This window comes from Corythoichthys intestinalis, chromosome 18 (genome assembly GCF_030265065.1).
Source record: "Corythoichthys intestinalis isolate RoL2023-P3 chromosome 18, ASM3026506v1, whole genome shotgun sequence".
NCBI lineage: Eukaryota > Metazoa > Chordata > Actinopteri > Syngnathiformes > Syngnathidae > Corythoichthys > Corythoichthys intestinalis.
Genome location: NC_080412.1, coordinates 36,105,007 through 36,118,244, shown reverse-complemented (window position 1 = coordinate 36,118,244; position 13,238 = coordinate 36,105,007). Strand labels below are relative to the sequence as shown.

General features: G+C 40.6%; 1 protein-coding gene across 2 annotated transcripts in view; it reads left to right on the top strand.

Moving 5' to 3' along the window:
- The first annotated feature begins 214 nt into the window (after positions 1-214).
- Positions 215-13,238, top strand: part of kif20a (kinesin family member 20A) — a 25,593-nt gene continuing 12,569 nt past the window's right edge. The window contains exons 1-10 of one of the 2 annotated variants that reach the window (XM_057821908.1): positions 215-292; positions 2,012-2,183; positions 4,046-4,171; positions 4,242-4,361; positions 4,519-4,657; positions 6,420-6,595; positions 6,659-6,752; positions 6,820-7,032; positions 9,780-9,891; positions 9,984-10,058. In XM_057821908.1, coding sequence (XP_057677891.1) covers positions 2,016-2,183; positions 4,046-4,171; positions 4,242-4,361; positions 4,519-4,657; positions 6,420-6,595; positions 6,659-6,752; positions 6,820-7,032; positions 9,780-9,891; positions 9,984-10,058 — 1,223 coding nt within the window. In that variant the 5' untranslated portion in view covers positions 215-292; positions 2,012-2,015. Of the gene's footprint in view, positions 463-2,011; positions 2,184-4,045; positions 4,172-4,241; positions 4,362-4,518; positions 4,658-6,419; positions 6,596-6,658; positions 6,753-6,819; positions 7,033-9,779; positions 9,892-9,983; positions 10,059-13,238 lie in introns of both variants that reach the window. The other variant, XM_057821907.1, reaches the window with a different exon arrangement.

The following is a 13,238-nucleotide window of genomic DNA, read 5'->3' as shown; positions in this document are numbered from 1 at the left end:
CCATTTGAAAAATACAGCAGTGTAGTAAACAGAAAAATTTTAAAGTAGATAATTTAAATTATAGTAGGCACCATCAACGTTGTTAGTGAAGTATAGGTGACCAGAACTTTAAAAATACCCGACTTGTTCTGGAAGGAATGTTTTTACTTGTAGCACCATCTGAATTCGTAATAACCAATCAGGCCAGAGTGCAAAAATTTCCAGCCAATCAACTAGTAGCGTGCAGCAAGTTCCCATTCAAACTTCAAGCTGTTGCATGAGCTCAACAGTGTGGCTGGCGCTTTGTTCAAAGGTAGAACGATAATACGGAATTTGAATGTTTGACGAGGCCCACAAGGGCTGTAAGTAGTGTTACCTTTTACACAGGATTGCATACTTAAGTATTGTTTTCAATTCATTCGGAGTTACCGATTTTGAGTGGCGACTGGAAAATCAACGTCTTTGAAGGTTTGGTGAACTGAGGTAAGTTCAAAACAACTGAAACGCAAGGTGCTTTGTACACTAATTCAACTAACTGTGCGTATGACATAGCGTCAAATTATGTTTTAAGCGAAAGTGGAGTTTTTAATATTTTGTTGGTCAACGGTTTCTCAGCTGAGTTTAATTTGGAACAGCGCTCACCTAACCGTTTCAACATAGCAGCGCTGAATAGTACACATTACATTAAAGAACTTGTATATGATTTTATTTTACTTGAAATAATTTGCATGTGTAGCAAGAAACTATCAGTGGAATAAAATACATCGATATATGAGTTCATGCAATTTTGGGTCTTGTGAATTTTTTCCCCCACATTATGTGAGACTGGCAGAAGAAACCCATCCTGTTTGGCAACTCAAACCATTCCCAATTTGAAGGGCTTGCTTTATGTCTTTTGACACACCTCCGACCCTTAAACCTTGCAGTGAGCTAGTTACTGTAAAATACTCAATAATTCACTGACATTGAGAGTGACGTTTAATTTATTTGAACTGTTCAAGTGAACTGGACGTCTATCACAGTCAATGGCACTGAAACGGGATCATTCACTGCCAAGCGTCCCAGTTTAAAAGCATGGATTTTTAAAAAGCAATTAACACCTATTGTTCAGTGTTAAATTTTTGTCTTAGTCTTTTGGACGATAATACTTGTTTGTCTTTGTCATGTTTCAAATTGTGTCTTTGTCTAGTTTTTGTTGACGAAAACACCAGACTAATTTTGTCTAGTTTTTGTTGACATTTACTAAAAATGTTTTTGTCTGTAAAATTAAAAATAAATAAATAAATAGAGGTTTCCAACTATTTCGAATGAACATTGACAGACAAGCACATATTGTAGCGTCTACAAGGACAACACCAACTTAGTGATTATAGACACTCAGCAGGAAAACAGTATTATTTATTAACAGTATATTTAGTATTAATAATACCCACCTGGAGAACACGAACTGTATGTAAAAAAAAAAAAATTAAGTTAGCCTACTGCTAACGCGAATGCTATGCTAACGCTACGAGTTACATTTAGTGTGAGAGGATCACTCAGCACAGACCTTTAAAAGCTAAAGCAACATTGCATATTCTTTAAGGCCAAGAAACGAAATCTTACCGTGTGTGCAAGCCTGCATGGAGACCTCGAGACGACACACTGGTGACTTGGGAAGGCAGGTCGCAGCATGTCACGAGTGACACAACTAGACACTGCTACGATGCGTGCTAACTACACATAAAATGTCACACGTTGCCAAAATGTGACGGAAACTTGCGCATTTTCGTCTCGATCTCAACCCTTCAGACGAAAACTGGCATTCGTCTCGTTATGTTTTAGTGTCCCAGAACATATTTTTAGCTCGTTATCGTTTCGTCATCGTCATGAAAAAAGTGTTCGTTGACTAAATATTTTCGTTATTGTCATCATTGACAAAAACGACTCTGGTTCAGATATTTTACAGTATGTAGTGTATGACTGCCCCTCAATGTGCAAATTTTGTTTATCCTCCTAGAAGGCTTGACATGTATTGTTGACTTTGTAACAGGTCAATGGCGTTTTCTTTGTCCTCGCCGTGTGGGCCCCTTTTTGACGAAGGGGAAGACATGGCTGTCTTTGAGTCCACAGCAGCAGACTTCAGAGAATCAAGCAGAGCACGTTTGATTGAGCTCTCGGTCATTTCACCGGGAATCGACCCACGGCCTTCTACCATGGGTCAGGTGAGTGTTGTTTGAACAAGTCTTTCACTTTCCAAATTTATACTAAATTGTAAGGGTGTAACGGTACATGAATTTGTGTTGAACCGTTTCGGTACGTGATGCTCGGTTCGGAACGGTGGCGTACTGAACGAGTTTCTGACGTAATGTAACCCGTACTTTTCGAGGATGTGAGTCGATCGGGTTACAGTTTCTTTGTGTTGACAGTATAGCCCAGAAACATCAACGGCGTGAGAACGTGGCCGCCGCGAGAACGCAGTGAAACGCGGGCGTTAAAGTCAATTAGCCAATGCACAACAGTCGCAGTGCGGCCGCATGTTAAACGCGTCCCAGAAGCGGCTCAACATGACGCACGCGAAAAGAACGGCAGAGTCTATTATTTGATGCGAGACTCGACCCTCCTGTGTCAATACTACAACCGGTTCACCTGGTATACCAGACTCACCGCTGTTCCAGCGATTGAGTCTGGCGACCGTCCGGCGGATCAAATTCCGAGGGCAGAGCAAGCCACAGCAAACAGACAGCGGAGTGGACCAATCTGCGACGGGCAGACGTGACAATGTTAAAGCGACAAGTAATTAGCGTGAGCGGAGAATGGAGAAGTTTATTCAACATGGCTAGCGCGAGCCATGTTGACTGTTGTCAATGACTTGTTTCGATGTGTTTTTGGTCATTTAAAACTGGTTTTACCGCGGATTGGAACATATTGTCGGCTCTCCCGTTCGCCATCTGTGTTGTTGTAGAGACGACTTTCGGCGCGCAAGAGTGACGTTACTCGTTAAGAACACGTCACGCAAATAAACGAATCTGATTGGACGGTTGATTCTGTACCTTGCTCAGGAGGCCGTTAATGGGCTGGGTTCCAGACTATTTCTCACAGTGTTTGAAAAATACAGGGAGAATAGTCAGGCTGTGCCAGGCAAACTACCGGTAGCTAGGATCGGGCAGACCGGAAGTCACTTATGTAAAAATTCGGTGGATCCGGTCGATTTTCAAACTAATATGCAATCGTAACACACTTTTTGAGTCCATCAAATCTCTTGAGTGGTAGATCCGGGGCACAGTTGACTTGTCTTTGTTGATTTACTGCTGTTTTCTCTGCTATAATAATAACCAACATGGCCCCGTGTTCAATACAAAACCCTCCTACCACAACAAAACAAGTAGGAACTAATATTCACATAGGAACTAAAGTTATACAACATAAAAAATACAATATAAATGAATACTACGTCACGTTTGTAAAATATAAACACATAATAAAATAAATAATAGCCCATTTAAAAAAAATAAATTGAAATGAGCTAAAACACCTGTAATTAAATAATAAGAATTATACACAGATCCTGCTTACACAATTAAATTGATTAATTTCTGTGTGGCGCTTTAACTTGAGAAAATCCACCAATAAAGCTTTTGAAAACCGTTAGTAGGAAAAAAAATGATTCATTGAGGCTTTTCATTTGTAAAATACATGTTAAAATCTTTGTCATTGGGATTGCTTTTCTCTTTAGCACAGGACTTCTTTTTTCTTCTTTCTTTCAGAAAGAAAGCTGACCAATACGCGGGGTCTGAAAGGCAAATTGTTGGATTATCTTTAAATACCCGCTACTTTTTGAGCAGAATTCTAGCTTTGTATAGGCTAATGTTCCTATTGTTGAAAGCACAAAGGTGTGTAATAAACAACTAGCACATTTATATCTTGCATTTTGTTTTCTTACTGTACCGAAAAGGAACCGAACCGTGACCTCAAAAACGAGGTACGTACCGAGCCGAGATTTTTGTGTACCATTACATCCCTACTAAATTGATCAATAGTTTACGGACTTCATGAACACGTCTTTACAATATTGTAATTGTTTTAGAAAGTGGCTACGAACCCTGCAATGATGAGTCAAGGCAGCGGTGACAAAGGGGATACGGAGAGGGTGAAAGTCTTCCTCCGCATTCGTCCCCTTACAGAGGTGGAGAGAGAGAGGGGCGAAGATCAGGTCTAGTTGTTGAACAATCCCATTCCTATCATATACCTGTGGTGTCTCTCTAAATGAGTTTCTCTTGCAGGAATGTGTGAACATACAAGATGAAGAGACTTTGCTGCTCAAAGCTCCCAAGTGCTCACAAAACATGAAGATGGCAGAGAAGGGCATCACTCAGAGCATGCACAAGTTCACTTTTTCCAAGGTGGGTTGCTTTTACTAAACAAATTAGTTACACTTTTGAACGAAATAGAATCTGCATTTACCTGGAAAAGTCTGACAATGAAAATTATTCTTTAACAAAAGATTATTTAGCCTTTTTTCCCCTGACCTTTACCTTAACTTTTTCTGTCTTGTTTAAGATTTGTGGACCAGAGACAACCCAGCAACAATTTTATGACTGTACAATGAAGGAGATGGTCAAAAATGTTCTTCAGGGGGAAAATAGACTGCTTTACACTTATGGCGTCACCAATTCTGGAAAGACTTACACTATTCAAGGTGAGATGTTGTTCTTAATGAGCTATATCAAAGAAAAATCCCAGCTAAGAGACGATGTTTAAACGTTTTGTCGGAAATGGAAACACACTGAATATATACTGTAGGAGTGGGAACCTCGTGGTATCTCACGATAGGATTTGCGATACAAAGCTCACGATAAAGATGATCTGACGATATGGCGATACATCGATTATCGATGCATTGGTCAGGAAATCATTCTAGGATTTTCTACAAACAACTAATAAACAGAAGAACAAGCTTCTGCTGTGAATTGGCATGAGTTGATCACTAGTAGACGTCCAATCCATTTGTACTGGGAGGGTGGCAGCGAATGAACATTCCCTCCCACTTCAAACGGATTGAACGTCTATGGACGTCAGTAGCAGCCAATGCCAGGCAACACGGTAATTTTGGGCCATTTAAGGTCATTTACCTGTTGATTTTCAGTTACCGTAATTTCCCGAATATAAGGCGCACCCGTGTATAATGCGCACCCCAAATTTACTTGTAAAATCTAGGGGAAATTATTGTACCCGTTTGTAACGCGCACCCTAATATTAGCACCAATAAATAGAAGAATACAAGAAAACAGAGCTCGTGTACAGATACAGAAATGTCATTATACTGAATGGTGAAACAACACAAGCATAGCATATTGGTAGTTCAAAACATTACCATAAACTGACAATATTTACTGTAATAATATGATTTGACAACTTCTCCAACTTACCAGAATCTAGGAGAAAACAAAACAGATGTGACTTCTTTTAAAGGCTGCTGTATAACTTGCTCGTTTCATCATGATGAATAAGTGTTTCTTCCATGGATTGATACTGTAAAATGAAAGTGAGAATGTAAGTCGTAAATCCGAGAGAGCTCATCGCTGTCGACACGACAGTAACAATAGGAACTATTGTTATTTGGGTTTAGTTTCCCGAGGGACCGATATAGTTGACGGACACACACAGGAAGTCTGTGTTGTTACGTTTGTTATGGTCCGAGTTGCGGAGCTGCAATAAACGTTGACTCACATGAGCTCAACAAACTAAATTCTGTGCTTTATGAAGAGTGAAAAAAGCAGAATTTAAATCATTCGGGCGATCGGGCGAGTATTACTAAAACAAAATGGTGACGTCACGTACCGTAATGGTCGGCAACGGATCGCCGCATACGTTTCTTCAACACAACGTGGCCGTGTCAATAAAAAAAAAAAAAAAATCGGTTTATATATACTGTATATATTTCTGTCTCCATCCATGTACCCGTTTATAATGCGCGCCATGATTTTACAAGTTGATTTTGGGGGGGGGGGGCTGGGAGTGCGCGTTATATTCGGGAAATTACGGTACTTCCTGTTGATTTGGGGGTATTTTAGGGGTCTCTGCCTGTTTATTTTGAGTTACAGAACAGGTAGTGAACTGGGAATCACCCAAATGAATAGGCAGTGACTCGAATGCCCTGAAAATCGGACAGAATGACTATGAAAGCTCTGGTTTCGAATGAATGAACGTGTAGTCTAAATGGATTGGGCGTCGTGCACCGTCAATGCAGTCGTCGAGTTAACTCAGACACTATTATGGTGGAAGATTTTGGTAGCAACTTGTTGGTTCCTTTTTTATTTATTTTTTTCAACATTGACACCTTTTTAAAACGATATCTCGATTCTTGGCAGGAGCATATCGATAACCTTTGGGCATACAAAGTATCGCGATATTTCACCATTTCGATATTTTGTCACACCCCTAATTTACTGTTTTTGCAGGGACCGGTCGCGATGCAGGCCTCTTACCCCGTGCCATAGTGTCCCTGTTCAGAACATTGCAAGGTCGTCTCTATGACGCCATGGACCTGAAGCCCGTCTTGTACCACGATGTGAGACATCTTGAGCCATCTGAGATCAGAGTGGAGGAAATGCGCAGAAACTCTCTGCTCAAAGAGGTAATGAAAATATCTCCGATATGGAAGAATATCACTAAACCCTAATCCACTCGTGCATTAAAGGATGAGAACTCTCATCGTGCTGGTAATACGTCAACATGGGATAGTGGTGTTGGAGGACTCTCTACTACCAGTCACATTGCTACACAACTAGAAGGTGAGGAACATTACTGTAGTTTTCATAAACATTCAGCCTCCATGTGTAAACATTGTCAAATGCGCAGACTGTGACAGCGTGTGTCTGGAGCCAAACAGCCTGTCACATAGCAGTGGAGACAACCTGGAGGCAGGACTGCAGTTCTCCATTTGGGTGTCCTTCTATGAGATCTACAACGAGTTCCTGTATGACTTACTCGACGTTGCGCCCTCGATGCAGCCCAGAAAGAGGGTCACACTTCGGCTGAGCGACGATAAACACGGGAATCCTTATGTGAAGGGTAATTGGCTGACGAGACATTTAGGCTATGCTGGGTTGTTTGTGGCAGCCCTCTTAATTTTCATCTTAGTCTTTTGGATGAGAATACTTATTAGTCTAAGTCACATTTTAGTGATCTCAAAATGTGACTTAGTCAAGTTTTAGTCGACAATCCTTTGAAGGCTAAAGCAACTTAGCTTATTTTCTCTGTCCAAGATAAGAAAGCAAACCTTACCGTGTGTGCATATATGGAAGACTGGAGAGCAGCAGCATGTTACATGACACAACCAGACACTGCTACGATGCAGGCTAACCACACATAAAATGTCACATAATGAACATGTGCCTGGAAACTATTGCGAATTTTCTTCTAGCCTCGTCAGATGAAAAACTGGCATTCGTCTCGTTATGGTGTCCCAAAACATGTTTTTAGCTTGTTATCGTCTCGTTGTCGTAATGAAAAAATGTTTTTTGACGAAATGTTTTCGTTATCGTCATTGTTGACGAAAACAACGCTAAGGGTGTGCAAATGGGATGAAAAAAAATGCAAAGACATTAAAGTAATATATGTTTAGTCTTTACGTTTGCAGCATGTACGTTGTTTACAGAATAACATGATTGGAAGCAATATGATGAGTTCAGTGTCAAAATTTAAAATAAGAGTGCCATGTACCTGCATTTAATTAAAACAAACATATTTTTCGGACTATAAGTCGAACCAGCCAAAGAATGCTCAATGAAGATAAAGATGAAGAAGCTGAATAGAGATACTCCAGTGAGACTTGTAAAAACAGTGGGGCAAATAAGTACTGTATTTAGTCAACCACCAATTGTGCAAGTTCTCCTACTTGAAAAGATGAGAGAGGCCTGTAATTGTCAACATGGGTAAACCTCAACCATGAGAGACAATGTGGAGAAAAAAAAAACAGAATCACATTGTTTGATTTTTAAAGAATTTATTTCCAAATTAGAGTGGAAAATAAGTATTTGGTCTCCTACAAACAAGCAAGATTTCTGGCTGTCAAAGAGGTCTAAATTCTTCTAACAAGGTCTAACGAGGCTCCACTCGTTACCTGTATTAATGGCACCTGTTTTAACTCATTATCGGTATAAAAGACATTTGTCCACAACTCAGTCAGTCACACTCCAAACTCCACTATGGCCAAGAGCAAAAAGCTGTCGAAGGACACCAGAAACAAAATTGTAGACTTGCACCAGGCTGGGAAGACTGAATCTGCAATAGGTGAAACGCTTGGTGTAAAGAAATCAACTGTGGGAGCAATTATTAGAAAATGGAAGACATACAAGACCACTGATAATCTCCCTCGATCTGGGGCTCCATGCGAGATCTCACCCCGTGGCGTCAAAATGATAACAAGAACGGTGAGCAACAATCCCAGAACCACACGGGGGGACCTAGTGAATGGCCTACAGAGAGCTGGGACCACAGTAACAAAGGCTACTATCAGTAACACAATGCCCCGCAAGGGACTCAAATCCTGCACTGCCAGACGTGTCCCCCTGCTGAAGAAAGTACACATCCAGGCCCGTCTGTGGTTCGCTAGAGAGCATTTGGATGATCCAGAAGAGGACTGGGAGAATGTGTTATGGTCAGATGAAGCCAAAATAGAACTTTTTGGTAGAAACGCAGGTTCTCGTGTTTGAAGGAGAAAGAATACTGAATTGCATCCGAAGAACACCATTCCCACTGTCCAGCATGGGGGTGGAAACATAATGCTTTGGGGCTGTTTTTCTGCAGAGAGACCAGGACGACTGATCTGTGTAAAGGAAATAATGAATGGGGCCATGTATTGAGAGATTTTGAGTGAAAATCTCCTTCCATCAGCAAGGGCATTGAAGATGAGATGTGGCTGGGTCTTTCAGCATGACAATGATCCCAAACACACAGCCAGGGCAACAAAGGAGTGGCTTCGTAAGAAGCATTTCAAGGTCCTGGAGTGGCCTAGCCAGTCTCCAGATCTCAACCCCCCAAAAAAACTGTGGAGGGATTTGAAAGTCCGTGTTGCCCGACGACAGCCCCAAAACATCACTGGTCTAGAAAAGATCTGCATGGAGGAATGGGCCAAAATACTAGCAACAGCGTGAAAAGCCTGTGAAGAGTTACAGAAAACGTTTGGCCTCCGTTATTGCCAACAAAGGGTACATAACAAAGTATTGAGATGAACTTTTGGTATTGACCAAATACTTATTTTCCAACATGATTTGCAAATAAATTCTTTAAAAATCAAACAATGTTATTTTCTGGGTTTTTGTTCCACATTCTGTCTCTCATGGTTGAGGTTTACCCATGTTGACAATTACAGGCCTCTAATATTTTCAAGTGGGAGAACTTGCACAATTAGTGGTTGACCATATACTTATTTGCCCCAGTGTAGGTCGTATTTTGGGGGGGCATTTCATTTATCAGAAACAAAGAACAAACATCATAAGTTAACGTAATAATTGTGAAATGGAGAGCAACAGGTTGAATAGGCATCTGTTTAGGTAACATATTATTTAGATAACTATGTTCTAAAAAACAACAGATTGTTGGGGGTCAGAGTGGAAAAAAACATAGGTCATAGTTGTGTATAAGTCGCAGGCATAGCCAAACTGAAAAAAGTGCGACTTACAGTCTGTAAAATAGGACATTTTAAAGATGGACTGATGTTGCTCGTCATATTTTGGTCATTAAGTTGTTATTTTTTTGGGCGTATTTTGTAAATATTGTCATTTATAAACCTTTTCTGCATCCTTTGCTCGTGTCAGACCTCACTTGGGTCCAGATCCGCAGTGCAGAGGAAGCTTGGAAGATAGTGAGAGCCGGACGTCGTAACCAAAGTTTTGCTAGGACCCACCTTAACCAAAATTCCAGTCGTAGGTAAGGGTATTTCAAATTTTTGTCAAGTTACTGGTTCCCAATTTTTCTTTGTTCTTAAAATGTGGTCTTTTTTTTTTTTTTACCCTTCTCAGTCACAGCATTTTTTCCATCCGTGTCCTGCACATTCGCCCAGAAGCTGATTCTGGTCAGAATATGCGCATCAGCGAGTAAGTAAACCAACTGAAATTTCATTCATTTTAATTAGGGCTGCAGCTATCAATTATTTAAATAGTCGATTAATCTATCAATTAGTTGAAATAATCGGATTCGAAACATTTAAAGGGTATTAAAACACTAAGGGGCTGTGAGATGTCAATAGAACTGTTATGTGGCAAGATAACAAATATTAATAAGTTAACAAAAAAATAAATCGCATTCATGAGCAATTATCGAAAATAGATCGAAAATTACGAACATTTCCGAAAGTATTCCGGAAACAGCCGAATGGGGCGGAGACGTCATAACAAGGAAACGAAAGGTCGAGGCAGGTGCAATCGTTGTTTATCGACGAGAGAGTTGCGTTCGTGTTTTATCAAAAAATCGCTAAAATGGTTCAAACCTGTCATGCTATGTGGTCTACAAATAGCCATTTGTCGCAATGTAGCACCCATGAGTTCCCGAACGTGAGAAAAAGAGCTGGACTACGCAGACAATGAGTAGAGTTCGTCCGTGCTAAGAGGGCTAATTTTGCAGACCCAGCCTCCGGCACGGTTTTATGTGGTGCGCATTTTACACCTGAAAGCTATTCGAACTATGGAAAAATGAAATCAGGTTTTGCTAAGAAATTGCTGATGAAATCAGATGCGGTGCCCACCATACACGCGCAGCCACCTAAATGTCCCGAGATATCAAGAAAGAGGACGATGACTGGTTCTGATGAGACCACCCCAGGCTAACAAAGGAGCGGAGCAGCCAAGCTCGAAATGGCCAGAGTGAGTGCTCTTTTATAATAAAAACATATCACGCATTGGATATAGGAGTGGCCACATGTATAAATTATCGCCCATAAAACATATAGAACAAATCCTCTAATCTCATTCATATTTGTGTCTGCTGGCAGAGCGAAAACCTGTGATAGCACAATAAATGATAATTATTCTATACATTACATTATTTTGCGGTCACGGTGTATCAGCTTCACAAAAAGAAATGCAAAACAAACCATTCAGTGTTTCCCAAAAGATATGTTGCCGGTGTTTCATCAGTGTGATTGCTCCCCTCAATGATCCTTTCATTAGGCTGCAATGGCTTTCGTTTGGGCTCAAATTGGTAACCCAAAACACCAAAGAAATGTTCATAACCCTCCTCGTCACCATTAGAAGAATGTTCGTTACGTCGGATTCGTCGCTGCAACTAGAAACAAAATCATCCGCCATCATCGCCGCCATTCAGTACTAAGCACTGAGCCGGTTGTTTCCTTGTAGTGACGTCACGCACACAATATGCTAGATTTTCGGGATCTCGGGGGCGGGTCCTTTTAGCTTGAAAATCGATCCAAATTTCTATCATTTTCTTGGTGTTGCGATGTGTGTAATTACACGAATTGGCATGATATCAATCCAAAAGGCATGCGTTTATGGATAAATGATGGAATATTAGCATTTCCCCAGGTGTTGTCATACCCTTTAATGCGTTGCAAAATTTGAGGAGATTTAAAACGCGCGCAAGTCCCTCGTCCTGCCCTCGTCGTTTTACTAATGTCACGTCTGCCCGTCGCTGATTGGTCCACTCCGCTGTCTGTTTGCTGTGGCTTGCTCCGCCCTGGAAATTGTATCCGCTGAATGGTGGCCAGACTCAATAGCTGGAACAGCGGTGAATCTGGTGTACCAGGCAACAAAAATTCATAAATGAGGATCAAAGTACAATAGAACAATTGGCTAACTTGCATAGCAAAAGTCCATTAGCGTAAATGCTATAAAATGCTAATGTTTAAAAATATATTTTTTTAACATTGCTCTTAACAAATCTTTCAAACACATTTCCACAGAAATTGCTAAATATAGCTCTAAACCAGGTGTCGCGTTAACCGAATATTTTCCGTCGTTGACCGGTTTTTTACAACGGTGACGGAAAAAACTGGAGTCCATGTCATTTTGACAGGTTGCAATTCACACCCCAGACCACAGGGTGGCGAGTGAGCATATTAATTAGCTATTGTCTCTCTTGATGCATGACGTCGTTGGCCTTACTCGGAAAAATATCAAGGCAACTGAGTGTCCCAAGTTTCTTCAAAAAGCCCCAAAACGATGATGGTGTTGATAAAAGAGGTGAAAAAAGAGGGACTGATGCAGTGAAGGATGACAACGCATCAAGTGAATCGCCGGTTCACTCCTCACTGCGCCGAGCAGTTGAAAACGCTGCCAATTACCAAAAAGGGCAGAATTGGTAACACGGTGAAAGCGGCATAAAGCCAAAAAAGCGGACCAGACTAGCCAGAGCCTGAAATGATTTCAAGGAAAATATGGAGGGTGCCACCACTGTGTGTACTGTTTTTGCTAAGCTGAGCTCGCATACCACGGTAGCACGTCGGCTATGAACGAACACTTGACGCGCCGTCACCCAGGTGTATTTCGGAAGACAACAGGAAAAAACAAGTTAGCGGATTGTAAATCCATACAACTTTCTAACGATTTTTTTTAAAAATTGGAAGTTGCCTTTATGTGCGTTGTATCAACGTGCATTTTTATTTAATAATAATAATAATGAATAAATTAAAAAAAAAAAAAAATATATATATATATATATATATAATGGAATAATATAATATTTTATTATTATTGAATGTATTAGGATCATGGAAGGTCCCACTTGGGGGGAAAAAAAAAACTATATATGTATATATATATACAGTGCTGCTCGAAAGTTTGTGAACCCCACAGCGATGGTCAGATTTTTTGTAATAAAAACTAAAATAACCTTATTAAATGTTAAGTTATACCCAAATCCACAATACTGACATTCCAAATAATGGACTGAAACAAAAGAAATAGTTATATTGTCATTCTTTATTTAACAAAAGTGGTTGATTTAAGAAAAACTCAGATATCATGTGTGCAAAAGTATGTGAACCCCTTCAGTTAATAGGATATTGCGCCTCCTTTTGCAGAGAGTACCTCAACCAAACGGTTTCTGTAGTGACTAATCAGCCTCTCACATCTACTTTGGGGGATTTTTGCCCATTCTTCCTTGCAGAACGCAGTCAGTTGAGAGAGGTTTGATGGGCGTCTGGCATGAACTGCTCGCTTCAGGTCCCGCCACAGCATTTCAATGGGATTTAGGTCAGGACTTTGACTGGGCCAGTCCAGAACACGAATCTTCTTCTTTTTCAGCCATTCCTTGGTTGTATT